The 22107-nt window shown below is 51.9% G+C and overlaps 1 protein-coding gene across 4 annotated transcripts in view; it reads left to right on the forward strand.

Annotated features, from left to right (window-relative positions):
* The window catches only part of HIRIP3 (HIRA interacting protein 3), a 42584-nt gene extending 25147 nt beyond the window's left edge, over nucleotides 1-17437 (forward strand). For all 4 annotated transcript variants that reach the window (XM_076057725.1, XM_076057728.1, XM_076057726.1 and 1 more), the window contains 2 exons: nucleotides 383-481; nucleotides 15806-17437. In XM_076057725.1, coding sequence (XP_075913840.1) covers nucleotides 383-481; nucleotides 15806-16506 — 800 coding nt within the window. In that variant the 3' untranslated portion in view covers nucleotides 16507-17437. The remainder of the gene's footprint in view (nucleotides 1-382; nucleotides 482-15805) is intronic.
* The last annotated feature ends 4670 nt before the right edge of the window (nucleotides 17438-22107 follow it).

Consider the following 22107-nt stretch of genomic DNA (forward strand, 5'->3'; position numbering starts at 1 on the left):
TAGTGTCCAGCTCCGTGTGTGTACGAGTGAGTGAGTGGATGAGTTGGTGAGTGGGTGAGTGAGTAGTGAGTGGATGAGTGAGTGGGTGAGTGAGGTGGTGAGTGATTGGTGAGTGACTGGTGAGTAACTGGTGAGTAATTGGTGAGTAACTGGTGAGTAACTGGTGAGTAATTGGTGAGTAATTGGTGAGTGACTGGTGAGTAACTGGTGAGTAACTGGTGAGTGACTGGTGAGTAATTGGTGAGTGACTGGTGAGTAACTGGTGAGTGACTGGTGAGTAATTGGTGAGTGACTGGTGAGTAACTGGTGAGTAACTGGTGAGTAACTGGTGAGTAATTGGTGAGTGACTGGTGAGTAACTGGTGAGTTTCCTCACCGCACAGGGAAGCCCACACTGGAGAAGTGTCGGAGGCTGAAGGCAAAACGAGAGGAGGCAGCAGAGGTGGCGGAGCTGGACACTAGAAACATCATCCTCACCACTGGTACACTCACCAGTTACTCACCAGTTACTCACCACTCACTCACCACTAACTCACCCACTCATTACTCACTCATCCACTCACTCATCCACTCATCCACTCACTCATCCACTCACTACTCACACACTCACTCGTACACACACGGAGCTGGACACTAGAAACATCATCCTCACCACTGGTACACTCACCAGTTACTCACCAGTTACTCACCACTCACTCACCACTAACTCACCCACTCATTACTCACTCATCCACTCACTCATCCACTCATCCACTCACTCATCCACTCACTACTCACACACTCACTCGTACACACACGGAGCTGGACACTAGAAACATCATCCTCACCACTGGTACACTCACCAATTACTCACCAATTACTCACCACTCACTCACCACTCACTCACCCACTCACTCACCCACTCATCCACTCACTCATCCACTCACTCACTCGTACACACACGGAGCTGGACACTAGAAACATCATCCTCACCACTGGTACACTCACCACTGGTACACTCACCACTGGTACACTCACCAGTTACTCACCAATTACTCACCACTCATCCACTCACTCACTCATCCACTCACTCACCCACTCACTCATCCACTCATTACTCACTCACCACTCACTCACCACTCACTCGTACACACACGGAGCTGGACACTAGAAACATCATCCTCACCACTGGTACACTCACCACTGGTACACTCACCACTGGTACACTCACCAGTTACTCACCAGTTACTCACCAATTACTCACCCACTCACTCACCCACTCACTCACCCACTCACTCATCCACTCATTACTCACTCACCACTCACTCACCACTCACTCGTACACACACGGAGCTGGACACTAGAAACATCATCCTCACCACTGGTACACTCACCACTGGTACACTCACCACTGGTACACTCACCAATTACTCACCACTCACTCACCAATTACTCACCACTCACTCACCCACTCACTCGTACACACACGGAGCTGGACACTAGAAACATCATCCTCACCACTGGTACACTCACCACTGGTACACTCACCAGTTACTCACCAATTACTCACCAATTACTCACCACTCACTCACCACTCACTCGTACACACACGGAGCTGGACACTAGAAACATCATCCTCACCACTGGTACACTCACCACTGGTACACTCACCAATTACTCACCACTCACTCACCAATTACTCACCACTCACTCACCCACTCACTCGTACACACACGGAGCTGGACACTAGAAACATCATCCTCACCACTGGTACACTCACCAATTACTCACCAATTACTCACCAGTTACTCACCACTCATACACTACTCACTCACCACTCACTCACCAACTCACTCATCCACTCACTCCTCCACTCATTACTCACTCATCCACTCACTACTCACTCACTCACTCGTACACACACGGAGCTGGACACTAGAAACATCATCCTCACCACTGGTACACTCACCAGTTACTCACCAATTACTCACCACTCACTCACTCGTACACACGGAGCTGGACACTAGAAACATCATCCTCACCACTGGTACACTCACCAGTTACTCACCAATTACTCACCACTCACTCACTCGTACACACGGAGCTGGACACTAGAAACATCATCCTCACCACTGGTACACTCACCAGTTACTCACCAGTTACTCACCACTCACTCACTACTCACTCACTCACCTACTCACTCATCCACTCACTCATCCACTCATTACTCACTCACTACTCACTCACTCACTCGTACACACACGGAGCTGGACACTAGAAACATCATCCTCACCACTGGTACACTCACCAGTTACTCACCACTCACTCACCCACTCACTCACTCATCCACTCACTCACTCATCCACTCACTCACTCGTACACACACGGAGCTGGACACTAGAAACATCATCCTCACCACTGGTACACTCACCAATTACTCACCAGTTACTCACCCACTCATCCACTCACTCATCCACTCATTACTCACTCATCCACTCACTCATCCACTCATCCACTCACTCATCCACTCACTACTCACACACTCACTCGTACACACACGGAGCTGGACACTAGAAACATCATCCTCACCACTGGTACACTCACCACTGGTACACTCACCACTGGTACACTCACCACTGGTACACTCACCAGTTACTCACCACTCACTCACCACTAACTCATCCACTCACTCATCCACTCACTCACTCGTACGCACACGGAGCTGGACACTAGAAACATCATCCTCACCACTGGTACACTCACCACTGGTACACTCACCAGTTACTCACCAATTACTCACCACTCACTCATCCACTCACTCACTCATCCACTCACCCACTCACTCATCCACTCACCAACTCACACACTCACTCACTCGTACACACACGGAGCTGGACACTAGAAACATCATCCTCACCACTGGTACACTCACCAGTTACTCACCAATTACTCACCACTCACTCACCACTCACTCACCAACTCACTCATCCACTACTCACTCATCCACTCATCCACTCACTCATCCACTCATCCACTCACTCACCAACTCACTCACTCACTCGTACACACACGGAGCTGGACACTAGAAACATCATCCTCACCACTGGTACACTCACCACTGGTACACTCACCAGTTACTCACCAATTACTCACCACTCATCCACTCACTCACTCATCCACTCACCCACTCACTCATCCACTCACCAACTCACACACTCACTCACTCGTACACACACGGAGCTGGACACTAGAAACATCATCCTCACCACTGGTACACTCACCAATTACTCACCAATTACTCACCACTCATCCACTCACTCACTCATCCACTCATCCACTCACTCACCCACTCACTCATCCACTCATTACTCACTCACTCACTCGTACACAGACGGAGCTGGACACTAGAAACATCATCCTCACCACTGGTACACTCACCACTGGTACACTCACCACTGGTACACTCACCAATTACTCACCAGTTACTCACCAGTTACTCACCAATTACTCACCAATTACTCACCACTCACTCACCAACTCACTCATCCACTCACTCATCCACTCATCCACTCACTCACCAACTCACACACTCACTCACTCGTACACACACGGAGCTGGACACTAGAAACATCATCCTCACCACTGGTACACTCACCAGTTACTCACCAATTACTCACCAATTACTCACCACTCACTCATCCACTCACTCACCCACTCATCCACTCAATCACCAACTCACACACTCACTCACTCGTACACACACGGAGCTGGACACTAGAAACATCATCCTCACCACTGGTACACTCACCACTTACTCACCAATTACTCACCAATTACTCACCACTCACTCACCCACTCACTCACTCATCCACTCATCCACTCACTCGTACACACACGGAGCTGGACACTAGAAACATCATCCTCACCACTGGTACACTCACCACTGGTACACTCACCAATTACTCACCAATTACTCACCACTTACTCACCACTCACTCACCAACTCACTCATCCACTCACTCATCCACTCATTACTCACTCATCCACTCACTACTCACTCACTCGTACACACACGGAGCTGGACACTAGAAACATCATCCTCACCACTGGTACACTCACCAGTTACTCACCAATTACTCACCAATTACTCACCACTCACCAACTCACACACTCATCCACTCATTACTCACTCATCCACTCACTACTCACTCACCTTCTCACACACTCACTCATACACACACGGAGCTGGACACTAGAAACATCATCCTCACCACTGGTACACTCACCACTTACTCACCAATTACTCACCAATTACTCACCAATTACTCACCACTCACTCACCCACTCACTCACTCATCCACTCATCCACTCACTCGTACACACACGGAGCTGGACACTAGAAACATCATCCTCACCACTGGTACACTCACCAATTACTCACCAATTACTCACCACTTACTCACCACTCACTCACCAACTCACTCATCCACTCACTCATCCACTCATTACTCACTCATCCACTCACTACTCACTCACTCGTACACACACGGAGCTGGACACTAGAAACATCATCCTCACCACTGGTACACTCACCAGTTACTCACCAATTACTCACCACTCACTCACCACTCACTCACCAACTCACGCATCCACTCATTACTCACTCATCCACTCACTCACTCACTCGTACACACACGGAGCTGGACACTAGAAACATCATCCTCACCACTGGTACACTCACCACTCACTCACCACTCACTCACCACTCACTCACCACTCACTCACCCACTCACTCATCCACTCACTCACCACTCACTCACCACTCACTCACCAATTACTCACCACTCACTCACCCACTCACTCACCCACTCATCCACTCACTCATCCACTCACTCACTCACTCGTACACACACGGAGCTGGACACTAGAAACATCATCCTCACCACTGGTACACTCACCACTGGTACACTCACCAGTTACTCACCAATTACTCACCAATTACTCACTACTCACTCACCAACTCACTCACCCACTCACTCATCCACTCATTACTCACTCATCCACTCACTACTCACACACTCACTCGTACACACACGGAGCTGGACACTAGAAACATCCTCACCACTGGTACACTCACCAATTACTCACCAATTACTCACCACTCACTCACCACTCACTCACCACTCACTCACCCACTCACTCACCCACTCATCCACTCACTCATCCACTCACTCACTCGTACACACACGGAGCTGGACACTAGAAACATCATCCTCACCACTGGTACACTCACCAATTACACTCACCAATTACTCACCAATTACTCACCACTCACTCACCACTCACTCACCCACTCACTCACCCACTCATCCACTCACTCATCCACTCACTCACTCGTACACACACGGAGCTGGACACTAGAAACATCATCCTCACCACTGGTACACTCACCAGTTACTCACCAATTACTCACCACTCACTCACTCATCCACTCACCAACTCGCTCACTCACTCACCAACTCACACACTCACTCACTCATACACACACGGAGCTGGACACTAGAAACATCATCCTCACCACTGGTACACTCACCACTTACTCACCAATTACTCACCAGTTACTCACCAATTACCACTCACTCACCACTCACTCACTCATCCACTCATCCACTCACTCACCAACTCACACACTCACTCGTACACACACGGAGCTGGACACTAGAAACATCATCCTCACCACTGGTACACTCACCAGTTACTCACCAATTACTCACCACTCACTCACCAACTCACACACTCACTACTCACTCATCCACTCACTCATCCACTCACACACTCACCAACTCATCCACTCACTCACTCACTCGTACACACACGAAGCTGGACACTAGAAACATCATCCTCACCACTGGTACACTCACCAGTTACTCACCAATTACTCACCACTCACTCACCACTCACTACTCACCCACTCACTCATCCACTCACTCATCCACTCACTCATCCACTCACTACTCACTCATCCACTCGCTACTCACTCACCAACTCACACACTCACTCGTACACACACGGAGCTGGACACTAGAAACATCATCCTCACCACTGGTGCACTCACCAGTTACTCACCAATTACTCACCAATTACTCACCACTCACTCACCCACTCTCTCATCCACTCATTACTCACTCATCCACTCACTACTCACTCACCAACTCACACACTCACTCGTACACACACGGAGCTGGACACTAGAAACATCATCCTCACCACTGGTACACTCACCAATTACTCACCAATTACTCACCACTCACTCACCACTCACTCACCCACTCACCCACTCACTCATCCACTCATCCACTCACTCATCCACTCATCCACTCACTCATCCACTCACTCACTCACTCGTACACACACGGAGCTGGACACTAGAAACATCATCCTCGCCACTGGTACACTCACCAGTTACTCACCAGTTACTCACCAATTACTCACCAATTACTCACCACTCACTCACACACTCATTCATCCACTCATTACTCACTCATCCACTCACTCACTCACTCGTACACACACGGAGCTGGACACTAGAAACATCATCCTCACCACTGGTACACTCACCAGTTACTCACCAATTACTCACCACTCACTCACCACTCACTCACCCACTCACTCACCCACTCACTCATCCACTCACTACTCACTCATCCACTCACTCACTCGTACACACACGGAGCTGGACACTAGAAACATCATCCTCACCACTGGTACACTCACCAATTACTCACCAATTACTCACCACTCACTCACCACTCACTCACCACTCACTCACCCACTCACTCATCCACTCACTCATCCACTCATCCACTCACTCATCCACTCACACACTCACTACTCACTCATCCACTCACTCTTCCACTCACTCATCCACTCACTACTCACTCATCCACTCATCCACTCACACACTCACCAACTCACTCACTCACTCATCCACTCATCCACTCACTCACTACTCACTCATCCACTCACTCACCAACTCACACACTCACTCACCACTCATCCACTCACTCATCCACTCACTACTCACTCACTCGTACACACACGGAGCTGGACACTAGAAACATCATCCTCACCACTGGTACACTCACCAGTTACTCACCAATTACTCACCAATTACTCACCACTCACTCACTACTCACTCACCCACTCACTCATCCACTCACTCATCCACTCACTCCTCCACTCACTACTCACTCACCAACTCACACACTCACTCGTACACACACGGAGCTGGACACTAGAAACATCATCCTCACCACTGGTACACTCACCAATTACCAATTACTCACCAATTACTCACCACTCATCCACTCACTACTCACTCATCCACTCACTACTCACTCATCCACTCATCCACTCACTCGTACACACACGAAGCTGGACGCTAGAAACATCATCCTCACCACTGGTACACTCACCAATTACCAATTACTCACCAATTACTCACCACTCACTCACTACTCACTCACTCACCCACTCACTCATCCACTCATTACTCACTCATCCACTCACTACTCACTCACTCACTCATCCACTCACTCACCAACTCACACACTCACTCACTCACTCGTACACACACGGAGCTGGACACTAGAAACATCATCCTCACCACTGGTACACTCACCAATTACTCAACAATTACTCACCACTCACCACTAACTCATCCACTCGCTACTCACTCATCCACTCACCAACTCACTCACTCGTACACACACGGAGCTGGACGCTAGAAACATCATCCTCACTGCTGGTACACTCACCAATTACTCACCACTCACTACTCACCCACTCACTACTCACTCACACCTACTCGCTCGCTCACTCATCCATTCACCAACTCACTAACCCACTCTCTCGCCAACTCACACTCACTCATCCACTTACCCACTCACCCACTCACCCACCCACCCACACACCTTTACACTTACCCAGCCACTCACTCTCACTCACTCACCCACTCACTCATCCATTCACCAACTACTCACTCACTTATCTACTCATCCACCCACTCATTCACCCACTCATTCACCCACTCACCTACTCACTATTCACCCACTCACTCAGACTCACTCACACTCATTCACCCACCAACTCACTCACCCACACACCAACTCACCCACCCACACACCCACTCACACACCCACCCACTCACCCACCCATTCACACACCCACCCACACACCCACCCCCATACACACCCACACACCCACCCACCCACACACCCACCCACCCACTCACTCACTCACCCACCCACTCACTCATCCACTCACTCATCCACTCACTACTCACTCATCCACTCACTACTCACTCACCAACTCACACACTCACTCGTACACACACGGAGCTGGACACTAGAAACATCATCCTCACCACTGGTACACTCACCAGTTACTCACCAATTACTCACCAATTACTCACCACTCACTCACCCACTCTCTCATCCACTCATTACTCACTCATCCACTCACTACTCACTCACCAACTCACACACTCACTCGTACACACACGGAGCTGGACACTAGAAACATCATCCTCACCACTGGTACACTCACCAATTACTCACCAATTACTCACCACTCACTCACCACTCACTCACCCACTCACCCACTCACTCATCCACTCACTCATCCACTCATCCACTCACTCATCCACTCACTCACTCACTCGTACACACACTGAGCTGGACACTAGAAACATCATCCTCGCCACTGGTACACTCACCAGTTACTCACCAGTTACTCACCAATTACTCACCAATTACTCACCACTCACTCACACACTCATTCATCCACTCATTACTCACTCATCCACTCACTCACTCACTCGTACACACACGGAGCTGGACACTAGAAACATCATCCTCACCACTGGTACACTCACCAGTTACTCACCAATTACTCACCACTCACTCACCACTCACTCACCCACTCACTCACTCATCCACTCACTACTCACTCATCCACTCACTCATCCACTCACTACTCACTCATCCACTCACTCACTCGTACACACACGGAGCTGGACACTAGAAACATCATCCTCACCACTGGTACACTCACCAATTACTCACCAATTACTCACCACTCACTCACCACTCACTCACCACTCACTCACCCACTCACTCATCCACTCACTCATCCACTCACTCATCCACTCACACACTCACTACTCACTCATCCACTCACTCTTCCACTCACTCATCCACTCACTACTCACTCATCCACTCATCCACTCACACACTCACCAACTCACTCACTCACTCATCCACTCATCCACTCACTCACTACTCACTCATCCACTCACTCACCAACTCACACACTCACTCACCACTCATCCACTCATCCACTGATCCACTCACTCATCCACTCACTACTCACTCACTCGTACACACACGGAGCTGGACACTAGAAACATCATCCTCACCACTGGTACACTCACCAGTTACTCACCAATTACTCACCAATTACTCACCACTCACTCACTACTCACTCACCCACTCACTCATCCACTCACTCCTCCACTCACTACTCACTCACCAACTCACACACTCACTCGTACACACACGGAGCTGGACACTAGAAACATCATCCTCACCACTGGTACACTCACCAATTACCAATTACTCACCAATTACTCACCACTCATCCACTCACTACTCACTCATCCACTCACTACTCACTCATCCACTCACTACTCACTCACCAACTCACACACTCACTCGTACACACACGAAGCTGGACGCTAGAAACATCATCCTCACCACTGGTACACTCACCAATTACCAATTACTCACCAATTACTCACCACTCACTCACTACTCACTCACCCACTCACTCATCCACTCATTACTCACTCATCCACTCACTACTCACTCACTCACTCATCCACTCACTCACCAACTCACACACTCACTCACTCACTCGTACACACACGGAGCTGGACACTAGAAACATCATCCTCACCACTGGTACACTCACCAATTACTCAACAATTACTCACCACTCACTCACCACTAACTCATCCACTCGCTACTCACTCATCCACTCACCAACTCACTCACTCGTACACACACGGAGCTGGACGCTAGAAACATCATCCTCACTGCTGGTACACTCACCAATTACTCACCACTCACTACTCACCCACTCACTACTCACTCACACCTACTCGCTCGCTCACTCATCCATTCACCAACTCACTAACCCACTCTCTCGCCAACTCACACTCACTCATCCACTTACCCACTCACCCACTCACCCACCCACCCACACACCTTTACACTTACCCACCCACTCACTCTCACTCACTCACCCACTCACTCATCCATTCACCAACTACTCACTCACTTATCTACTCATCCACCCACTCATTCACCCACTCATTCACCCACTCACCTACTCACTATTCACCCACTCACTCAGACTCACTCACACTCATTCACCCACCAACTCACTCACCCACACACCAACTCACCCACCCACACACCCACTCACACACCCACCCACTCACCCACCCATTCACACACCCACCCACACACCCACCCCCATACACACCCACACACCCACCCACCCACACACCCACCCACCCACTCACTCACTCACCCACCCACTCACTCATCCACTCACTCATCCACTCACTACTCACTCATCCACTCACTACTCACTCACCAACTCACACACTCACTCGTACACACACGGAGCTGGACACTAGAAACATCATCCTCACCACTGGTACACTCACCAGTTACTCACCAATTACTCACCACTCACTCACCCACTCTCTCATCCACTCATTACTCACTCATCCACTCACTACTCACTCACCAACTCACACACTCACTCGTACACACACGGAGCTGGACACTAGAAACATCATCCTCACCACTGGTACACTCACCAATTACTCACCAATTACTCACCACTCACTCACCACTCACTCACCCACTCACCCACTCACTCATCCACTCACTCATCCACTCATCCACTCACTCATCCACTCACTCACTCACTCGTACACACACTGAGCTGGACACTAGAAACATCATCCTCGCCACTGGTACACTCACCAGTTACTCACCAGTTACTCACCAATTACTCACCAATTACTCACCACTCACTCACACACTCATTCATCCACTCATTACTCACTCATCCACTCACTCACTCACTCGTACACACACGGAGCTGGACACTAGAAACATCATCCTCACCACTGGTACACTCACCAGTTACTCACCAATTACTCACCACTCACTCACCACTCACTCACCCACTCACTCACTCATCCACTCACTACTCACTCATCCACTCACTCATCCACTCACTACTCACTCATCCACTCACTCACTCGTACACACACGGAGCTGGACACTAGAAACATCATCCTCACCACTGGTACACTCACCAATTACTCACCAATTACTCACCACTCACTCACCACTCACTCACCACTCACTCACCCACTCACTCATCCACTCACTCATCCACTCACTCATCCACTCACACACTCACTACTCACTCATCCACTCACTCTTCCACTCACTCATCCACTCACTACTCACTCATCCACTCATCCACTCACACACTCACCAACTCACTCACTCACTCATCCACTCATCCACTCACTCACTACTCACTCATCCACTCACTCACCAACTCACACACTCACTCACCACTCATCCACTCATCCACTGATCCACTCACTCATCCACTCACTACTCACTCACTCGTACACACACGGAGCTGGACACTAGAAACATCATCCTCACCACTGGTACACTCACCAGTTACTCACCAATTACTCACCAATTACTCACCACTCACTCACTACTCACTCACCCACTCACTCATCCACTCACTCCTCCACTCACTACTCACTCACCAACTCACACACTCACTCGTACACACACGGAGCTGGACACTAGAAACATCATCCTCACCACTGGTACACTCACCAATTACCAATTACTCACCAATTACTCACCACTCATCCACTCACTACTCACTCATCCACTCACTACTCACTCATCCACTCACTACTCACTCATCCACTCATCCACTCACTCGTACACACACGAAGCTGGACGCTATAAACATCATCCTCACCACTGGTACACTCACCAATTACCAATTACTCACCAATTACTCACCACTCACTCACTACTCACTCACTCACCCACTCACTCATCCACTCATTACTCACTCATCCACTCACTACTCACTCACTCACTCATCCACTCACTCACCAACTCACACACTCACTCACTCACTCGTACACACACGGAGCTGGACACTAGAAACATCATCCTCACCACTGGTACACTCACCAATTACTCAACAATTACTCACCACTCACTCACCACTAACTCATCCACTCGCTACTCACTCATCCACTCACCAACTCACTCACTCGTACACACACGGAGCTGGACGCTAGAAACATCATCCTCACTGCTGGTACACTCACCAATTACTCACCACTCACTACTCACCCACTCACTACTCACTCACACCTACTCGCTCGCTCACTCATCCATTCACCAACTCACTAACCCACTCTCTCGCCAACTCACACTCACTCATCCACTTACCCACTCACCCACTCACCCACCCACCCACACACCTTTACACTTACCCACCCACTCACTCTCACTCACTCACCCACTCACTCATCCATTCACCAACTACTCACTCACTTATCTACTCATCCACCCACTCATTCACCCACTCATTCACCCACTCACCTACTCACTATTCACCCACTCACTCAGACTCACTCACACTCATTCACCCACCAACTCACTCACCCACACACCAACTCACCCACCCACACACCCACTCACACACCCACCCACTCACCCACCCATTCACACACCCACCCACACACCCACCCCCATACACACCCACACACCCACCCACCCACACACCCACCCACTCACTCACTCACCCACCCACTCACTCATCCACTCACTCATCCACTCACTACTCACTCATCCACTCACTACTCACTCACCAACTCACACACTCACTCGTACACACACGGAGCTGGACACTAGAAACATCATCCTCACCACTGGTACACTCACCAGTTACTCACCAATTACTCACCAATTACTCACCACTCACTCACCCACTCTCTCATCCACTCATTACTCACTCATCCACTCACTACTCACTCACCAACTCACACACTCACTCGTACACACACGGAGCTGGACACTAGAAACATCATCCTCACCACTGGTACACTCACCAATTACTCACCAATTACTCACCACTCACTCACCACTCACTCACCCACTCACCCACTCACTCATCCACTCACTCATCCACTCATCCACTCACTCATCCACTCACTCACTCACTCGTACACACACTGAGCTGGACACTAGAAACATCATCCTCGCCACTGGTACACTCACCAGTTACTCACCAGTTACTCACCAATTACTCACCACTCACTCACACACTCATTCATCCACTCATTACTCACTCATCCACTCACTCACTCACTCGTACACACACGGAGCTGGACACTAGAAACATCATCCTCACCACTGGTACACTCACCAGTTACTCACCAATTACTCACCACTCACTCACCACTCACTCACCCACTCACTCACTCATCCACTCACTACTCACTCATCCACTCACTCATCCACTCACTACTCACTCATCCACTCACTCACTCGTACACACACGGAGCTGGACACTAGAAACATCATCCTCACCACTGGTACACTCACCAATTACTCACCAATTACTCACCACTCACTCACCACTCACTCACCCACTCACTCACCCACTCACTCATCCACTCACTCATCCACTCACACACTCACTACTCACTCATCCACTCACTCTTCCACTCACTCATCCACTCACTACTCACTCATCCACTCATCCACTCACACACTCACCAACTCACTCACTCATCCACTCATCCACTCACTCACTACTCACTCATCCACTCACTCACCAACTCACACACTCACTCACCACTCATCCACTCATCCACTGATCCACTCACTCATCCACTCACTACTCACTCACTCGTACACACACGGAGCTGGACACTAGAAACATCATCCTCACCACTGGTACACTCACCAGTTACTCACCAATTACTCACCAATTACTCACCACTCACTCACTACTCACTCACCCACTCACTCATCCACTCACTCCTCCACTCACTACTCACTCACCAACTCACACACTCACTCGTACACACACAGAGCTGGACACTAGAAACATCATCCTCACCACTGGTACACTCACCAATTACCAATTACTCACCAATTACTCACCACTCATCCACTCACTACTCACTCATCCACTCACTACTCACTCATCCACTCACTACTCACTCACCAACTCACACACTCACTCGTACACACACGAAGCTGGACGCTAGAAACATCATCCTCACCACTGGTACACTCACCAATTACCAATTACTCACCAATTACTCACCACTCACTCACTACTCACTCACTCACCCACTCACTCATCCACTCATTACTCACTCATCCACTCACTACTCACTCACTCACTCATCCACTCACTCACCAACTCACACACTCACTCACTCACTCGTACACACACGGAGCTGGACACTAGAAACATCATCCTCACCACTGGTACACTCACCAATTACTCAACAATTACTCACCACTCACTCACCACTAACTCATCCACTCGCTACTCACTCATCCACTCACCAACTCACTCACTCGTACACACACGGAGCTGGACGCTAGAAACATCATCCTCACTGCTGGTACACTCACCAATTACTCACCACTCACTACTCACCCACTCACTACTCACTCACACCTACTCGCTCGCTCACTCATCCATTCACCAACTCACTAACCCACTCTCTCGCCAACTCACACTCACTCATCCACTCATCCACTTACCCACTCACCCACTCACCCACCCACCCACACACCTTTACACTTACCCAGCCACTCACTCTCACTCACTCACCCACTCACTCATCCATTCACGAACTACTCACTCACTTATCTACTCATCCACCCACTCATTCACCCACTCATTCACCCACTCACCTACTCACTATTCACCCACTCACTCAGACTCACTCACACTCACTCATTCACCCACCAACTCACCCACCCACACACACACACCCACCCACCAACTCACCCACCCACACACACACACCCACCCACCAACTCACTCACCCACCCACTCACCCACCCATTCACACACCCACCCACTCACTCACCTGCATACACACCCACACACCCACTCACTCACTCACCCACCCACACACCCACTCACCCACCCACTCACCCACCCACTCACCCACCCACTCACACACTCACACACTCACCCACTCACACACCCACTCACTCACCCACTCACCCACCCACACACTCACCCACTCACACACCCACTCACTCACCCACTCACCCACCCACACACTCACCCACTCACCCACTCACTCACACACCCACTCACCCACCCACACACTCACACACTCACCCACTCACACACCCACTCACTCACCCACACACTCACCCACTCACTCACTCACCCACTCACCCACCCACTCACACACCCACTCACTCACCCACACACCCACTCACCCACTCACTCACCCACCCACCCACCCACTCACCCACCCACTCACCCACTCACCCACTCACCCACCCACCACCCACCCACCCACCCACTCACCCACCCACCCACCCCCTCTACAAATGTTCACAATCCCACGCCCCTCCGCCTCGTCCCAGGCCGCCCCAAGCGAACCAACGTGTGGAGTCTTTACAACGCCCCCTTCACCGCCACCGCTGCCACCACCAACAAAACGCAGCAGGAGGATGATGAGGATGATGATGAGGATGAGGATGATGAGCAGGAGCAGCTTCACGGCCACCTCCGGCAGTCCCCGCCGAAGCTGCGAGCGCTCCCCTCGGACGACGACGACGACGACGACGACGACTCAGCAGCGGCAACAGTGGCCGTGGCGGCGACGGACGACGACTCAGCGGCAGCGGACGACGACTCAGCGGCAGCGGCGGCCGCCGTGGCGACGGACGACGACTCAGCGGCAGCGGTGGCGGCAGCCGTGGCGACGGACGACGACTCGGCAGCAGCAGCGGCAGCGGCGACGGACGACGACTCAGCAGCAGCAGCAGCTGTGGCCGTGGCGACGGACGACGACTCGGCAGCAGCAGCGGCGACGGACGACGAGTCAGCGGCAGCGGACGACGACAACGACGACGACTCAGCAGCAGCAGCAGCGGCAACCGTGGCGACGGACGACGAGTCAGCGGCAGCGGCCGTGGCGACGGACGACGACTCAGCAGCAGCGGCGGTGGCGACGACGGACGACGACTCGGCGGCAGCGGCGGCCAGGAGAGGCCTGTCGGGCTGGGCCCGGCCCCGCGGGGTCGTCAGTGACGACGGGGACAGCGGTGGCGATGACGAGTGACGTGAGGAGGAGGTGGTGGTGAGGAGGTGGTGAGGAGTGACGTGATGAGGAGGTGGTGAGGAGGTGGTGAAGTGGTGGTGGTGAGGAGGTGGTGAGGAGTGACGTGATGAGGAGGTGGTGGTGAGGAAGTGGTGGTGAGGAGTGACCTGAGGTGGTGGTGGTGAGGAGGTGGTGAGGAGGTGGCGGTGAGGAGTGACGTGAGGAGGTGGTGGTGAGGAGGTGGCGGTGAGGAGGTGGTGAGGAGGAGCCACTTGGCATTGCAAGGCCCGGTTTCCACATTCTGTGTCTCATCAGCAGGCCAGGCTCAGCGTGAACCACTGCTGGTGTGTGTGTGTCACTCAGAGGAGTGGTTTCCACATTCTGTGTCTCATCAGCAGGCCAGGCTCAGCGTGAACCACTGCTGGTGTGTGTGTGTCACTCAGAGGAGTGGTTTCCACATTCTGTGTCTCATCAGCAGGCCAGGCTCAGCGTGAACCACTGCTGGTGTGTGTGTGTGTGTCACTCAGAGGAGTGGTTTCCACATTCTGTGTCTCATCAGCAAGCCAGGCTTAGCGTGAACCACTGCTGGTGTGTGTGTGTGTCACTCAGAGGAGTGGTTTCCACATTCTGTGTCTCATCAGCAGGCCAGGCTCAGCGTGAATCACTGCTGGTGTGTGTGTGTGTGTCACTCAGAGGAGTGGTTTCCAGATTCTGTGTCTCATCAGCAAGCCAGGCTTAGCGTGAACCACTGCTGGTGTGTGTGTGTGTGTCACTCAGAGGAGTGGTTTCCAGATTCTGTGTCTCATCAGCAGCCAGGCTCAGCGTGAATCACTGCTGGTGTGTGTGTGTGTGTCACTCAGAGGTGCACTCCGTTGAAACTTCACGTAGCTTCTAGTGGGGTGGTTTTTGGAACGTTACTTTTAATGGTCAATAAAATGTTGTGTTTTTAAAATCTGATTTTGTACCGCCTATTCTGTGGGTTTAAACCCAGTCAGAGACCCATAGACTCACTCACACAGAGACCCATAGACTCACAACCACATAGAGACCCATAGACTCATTCACACAGAGAGCCATAGACTCACTCACACAGAGACCCATAGACTCACTCACAGAGACCCATAGACTCACTCACACAGAGACCCATAGACTCACTCACAGAGAGACCCATAGACTCGCCACACAGAGACCCATAGACTCGCCACACAGAGACCCATAGACTCACACAGAGACCCATAGACTCACAACCACATAGAGACCCATAGACTCATTCACACAGAGAGCCATAGACTCACTCACACAGAGACCCATAGACTCACTCACAGAGACCCATAGACTCACACAGAGACCCATAGACTCACTCACAGAGAGACCCATAGACTCGCCACACAGAGACCCATAGACTCGCCACACAGAGACCCATAGACTTACACAGAGACCCATAGACTCACACAGAGACCCACAGACTCACTCACAAAGAGACCCATAGACTCACTCACACAGAGACCCATAGACTCACCACACAGACTCACCACACAGACCCATCGACTCACCACACAGAGACCCACAGACTCACCACACACATAACGTGGTTGAGCAATAGGGACCCATCCCTTGACCGCACCCGGGCATCGATCGGCCTCCCATTATATCTGTACCATATGGAGATTCCCCCGGTACAGCTATTGAAGGCTTCATGAACTACGTTGTCAAAATAGATGTTAAATAATGTGGGAGCCAGAGGACATCCCTGTCGCACCCCAAGGTGTACAGGGAATGGCTCTGACTCCCGGCCACGTAGTTTTACCCGGGCCCGCTCACCATCATGAAGGTCCTTAATGATCGTGAGCAGAGGGTCAGGTACTCCAAAAGCACGAAGAACGACCCAGAGCCCAGGCCTACTGATGGTATCATAGGCCTTGACCAGGTCAATAAAGCAGAGATGTAGGTCTTGTTGGAATTCCCTGCACCTCTGCTGTAGCAGATGGACAGAAAATATGGCATCTGTGCAGGACCGCCCTTTCCTGAAACTGCATTGGGGCTCCGCAAGCCTCTCCTCAGCGTGCCTGGCAAGGCGATGCTGAATAATCCTTGCCAGGACCTTTCCCGGCACACTTAGGAGTGAGATGCCCCTGTAGTTGTTACAGTCTGTGCGGTCCCCCTTCTTAAAAAGAGGGACCACCAGGGCATCCTTCCAATCCTGCGGAACCCGTCCAGTGGTCCAGACTGTTGTTATGATGTCATATAGGGCAGTCTGTGCACAAACGCCACCCTCCCTCAGCATTTCGCTTGGGAGATCATCTCTGCCTGCTGCCTTTCCTGGTCTCAGACTCCGGATCGCCTTCAGTACTTCCTCAACAGATGGCACCTCAGCCAGCCACTCACAGGGGGTGACTTCTTCCAATATTTGAGGCACCGCAGCCTCAGCAGGCTCATCCTCACTTTGTGCCACGATGTTTTCCTGGCTGAGGGATTTTCCCTCCCCCAGGACCTCACAGAAATGCTCAGCAAATCTGCAAACCTGTTCCTGGGGGTCGGAGATTGGATCACCGTTTTTTCCCCTAATGATGGTAATAGGTGTGGCGCTGCAGGTTACTTTTTTGATGGAGTTAAATAGAGATTTGTGATCAAGGGCCACTGAGGCAGACTCCATCTCAGCAACCCGCGACCACCACCCATCCTTGCAGCGCCTCACGGCTCTCCGAACCCCTGAGCGAAGGCTGCGGTAAGCCTCCTCATTCTCTGACGTGGGATTCTGTAGCCGATGACAGTGGGCCTGTCGCTTTTTCTCAACCATCCTGAACACCTCCTCTGTCAGCCAGGGTCTATAGGGGAGGTCTGGACCACGTACCCAAAGCAGCCATTGCAGCTGCATGAGTGATAGTCCTAAACCTCGCCCATTTACCCTCAACATCAGGAGGAGTGGGGGACGATGCCAATCCCAGCCGCAAGCGATGATGAAATTATCGCTTGCAACTTTCATCAGATAACTGAGACCAGGCCACTTTAGGTCGGAATGGGGTCCTGGGTGTACACCCACCACCGGAGCGGAAGAATGGCAGGCGCATCTTACGGATGACTAGTCGATGGTCAGAGGGCAGATCAGCTCCACGGTAGGTCCTGGTGTCAAGGACATGGGCTCGCATCCGCTGGTCCGTCACTATGTAGTCCAGCAGATGTTCTTGCTTGGACCCGGCATGCATCCATGATGTTGTGTGGATGCGCCGATGCCGGAACAGCGTGTTGGTAATTACAAGCCCATGGGATGCACAAAAATCTAGCAGCCTCCTACCGTTGTTATTGAACTGATCTGGCCCATGCCCTCCAATCACTCCAGACCAGGTGCCAGTATCATGACCAACTCGGGCATTGAAGTCACCCAACATGATGACTCTATCCCGAGGGGCCACTTTAGCCAGCACCTGTGACAGGAGGTCATAGAAGGCATCTGACTCATCGGCTTTGCCTGCATCCCTCCACGAATGTTCATCTTCGGTGGGGGCATAAGTAACCACGACCACCATTCCACGCCTCCGGTTGATGGGAAGGTGAGCCCAAAGTAGCCTGGGGCTTACAGCTTCCCACACCTCACCGCCACGCTCCCATGCCCCCTTCATTCTTTTGTTCAAAAGAAGACCCACACCCTGTTGTTTGGCAGTCTGCTGCCCCGAGTAGAGGACTGTCCACCCCTCATGGTGGCAGGAGCCAGAGCCGGTCCACCGGACCTCCTGAATGCCGCATAGATCCAGGCGGTACCGGTTCAGCTCCCGACAGAGGAGTGGCAGCCTCTCCTCCGCAGTGAGCGTTCGAACATTCCACGTGGCCACCCGTAGTGGCTTTTCGTTGTTTCTCGAGTAGCCCCGAGGGTAGGTATTCAATCTCCTGGCACAGTGACACACACACAGTGACACACACACTCCGCACACACACACACACAGTAACACACACACAGTAACACACACGCACAGTGACACACACACACAGTGACACACACACACCCCACACACACACAGTGACACACACCCCACACACACACACAGTGACACACACACCCCCCACACACACAGTGACACACACCCCACACACACACACAGTGACACAACAACAACAACAACCGCCATTCGCCACTAAGTGGCGGTGACGTCACCACGACGCTTGTGCCAGGCTATGTGCACCCTGAGGCCACGTGAAGTGTCGAACGCCCGCTGGCAGGAGGTCACTGGGCAGACCCAGGTGCCACGGGTCGACTGACTGAGATGACTGGCTGATGCACCACCTGTGCCCCCTACTGTGCCAACCTGCTGTGCTTTAGCCACCCGGCGCTCCGCTCGTTGTTCTGAGCGTCGCTCCTCCGCCCTCCGTTGTTGTTGGAGGGCGACTGCCTCCAACTGCCCAGTAGCGTCCTTCAAGAGCCTCCTCCACAGAGGCCGATCTTGACACCGCTGGTACCGGTCATCGGCAAGTCCACTCAGCTCCACGTCCTCCTGTACCACATCACTCCATCTCTTCTCTAGCCCGTGCCGCGCCCGCTTAGCCCCCTCAATCCGGCCAAACAAAAGCTGTTTCGGCATGCGGTGGCTGGGCATGCGGGCTACATGACCCAGCCATCGCAGCCTTGCCTGCCGGAGGAGCTCACCGATGGGACCCTGCCCAGATCTTTCAAGGATTTGTGAGCTCCTCACACAATCCAGTATGGTTAAACCCAGGATGGATCGTAGGCAGGCCAGCCTAAATGTTTCTAACCAGCGAAGATGTTCCATTAGGGGGGTCCACGTTTCGCAAGCGTAGAGAAGGGAGGGAATGACCGTGGCCGAGAAGACCTGAAGCTTAGTGCGGAGCGACAGACCAGGTAGCTTCCACACAGCGTTACGCAACCGATGAAAAGATATTGCCGCTCGACTGATTCGGAGTGAGACCTCTGCTGTTAAACTGGAGCCAGTCATAAGCACAATGCCCAGGTATGGGAAACTCTCCACTCTCTCCACAACTGTCCCATCACCGATTGGGAGTTGTGGGGGTGGAGTGTCCGATGGTACAAAATACCCAGGCAGGTGCTTAGTTTTGGTGGGGCTGATGGTAAGGCCCCACCTCTTAGTGGCACGCTCCAGTCTCAGCAGCAGCGTCTCCAACTCCTCCTCTGACTGAGCAGCTATTACACACACACCCCACACACACACACAGTGACACACACACCCCACACACACAGTGACACACACACCCCACACACAGTGACACACACAGTGACACACACACACAGTGACACACACCCCACACACACCCCACACCCACACACAGTGACACACACACAGTGACACACACACACAGTGACACATACACACACCCCACACCCACACACACCCCACACACACACACCCCACACACACACACCCCACACACACACAGTGACACACACAGTGACACACACACAGTGACACACACACAGTGACACACACACAGTGACACACACACAGTGACACACACACACACCCCACACACACACACACCCCACACACACACACCCCAAAAACACACAGTGACACACATACAGTGACACACACACAATGACACACACACAGTGACACACACACAGTGACACACACACACAGTGACACACACACACCC

This window comes from Petromyzon marinus, chromosome 84, assembly GCF_048934315.1.
Source record: "Petromyzon marinus isolate PM22_M1 ecotype Great Lakes invasive population chromosome 84, UKy_Petmar_22M1.pri1.0, whole genome shotgun sequence".
NCBI classification, from domain to species: domain Eukaryota; kingdom Metazoa; phylum Chordata; class Hyperoartia; order Petromyzontiformes; family Petromyzontidae; genus Petromyzon; species Petromyzon marinus.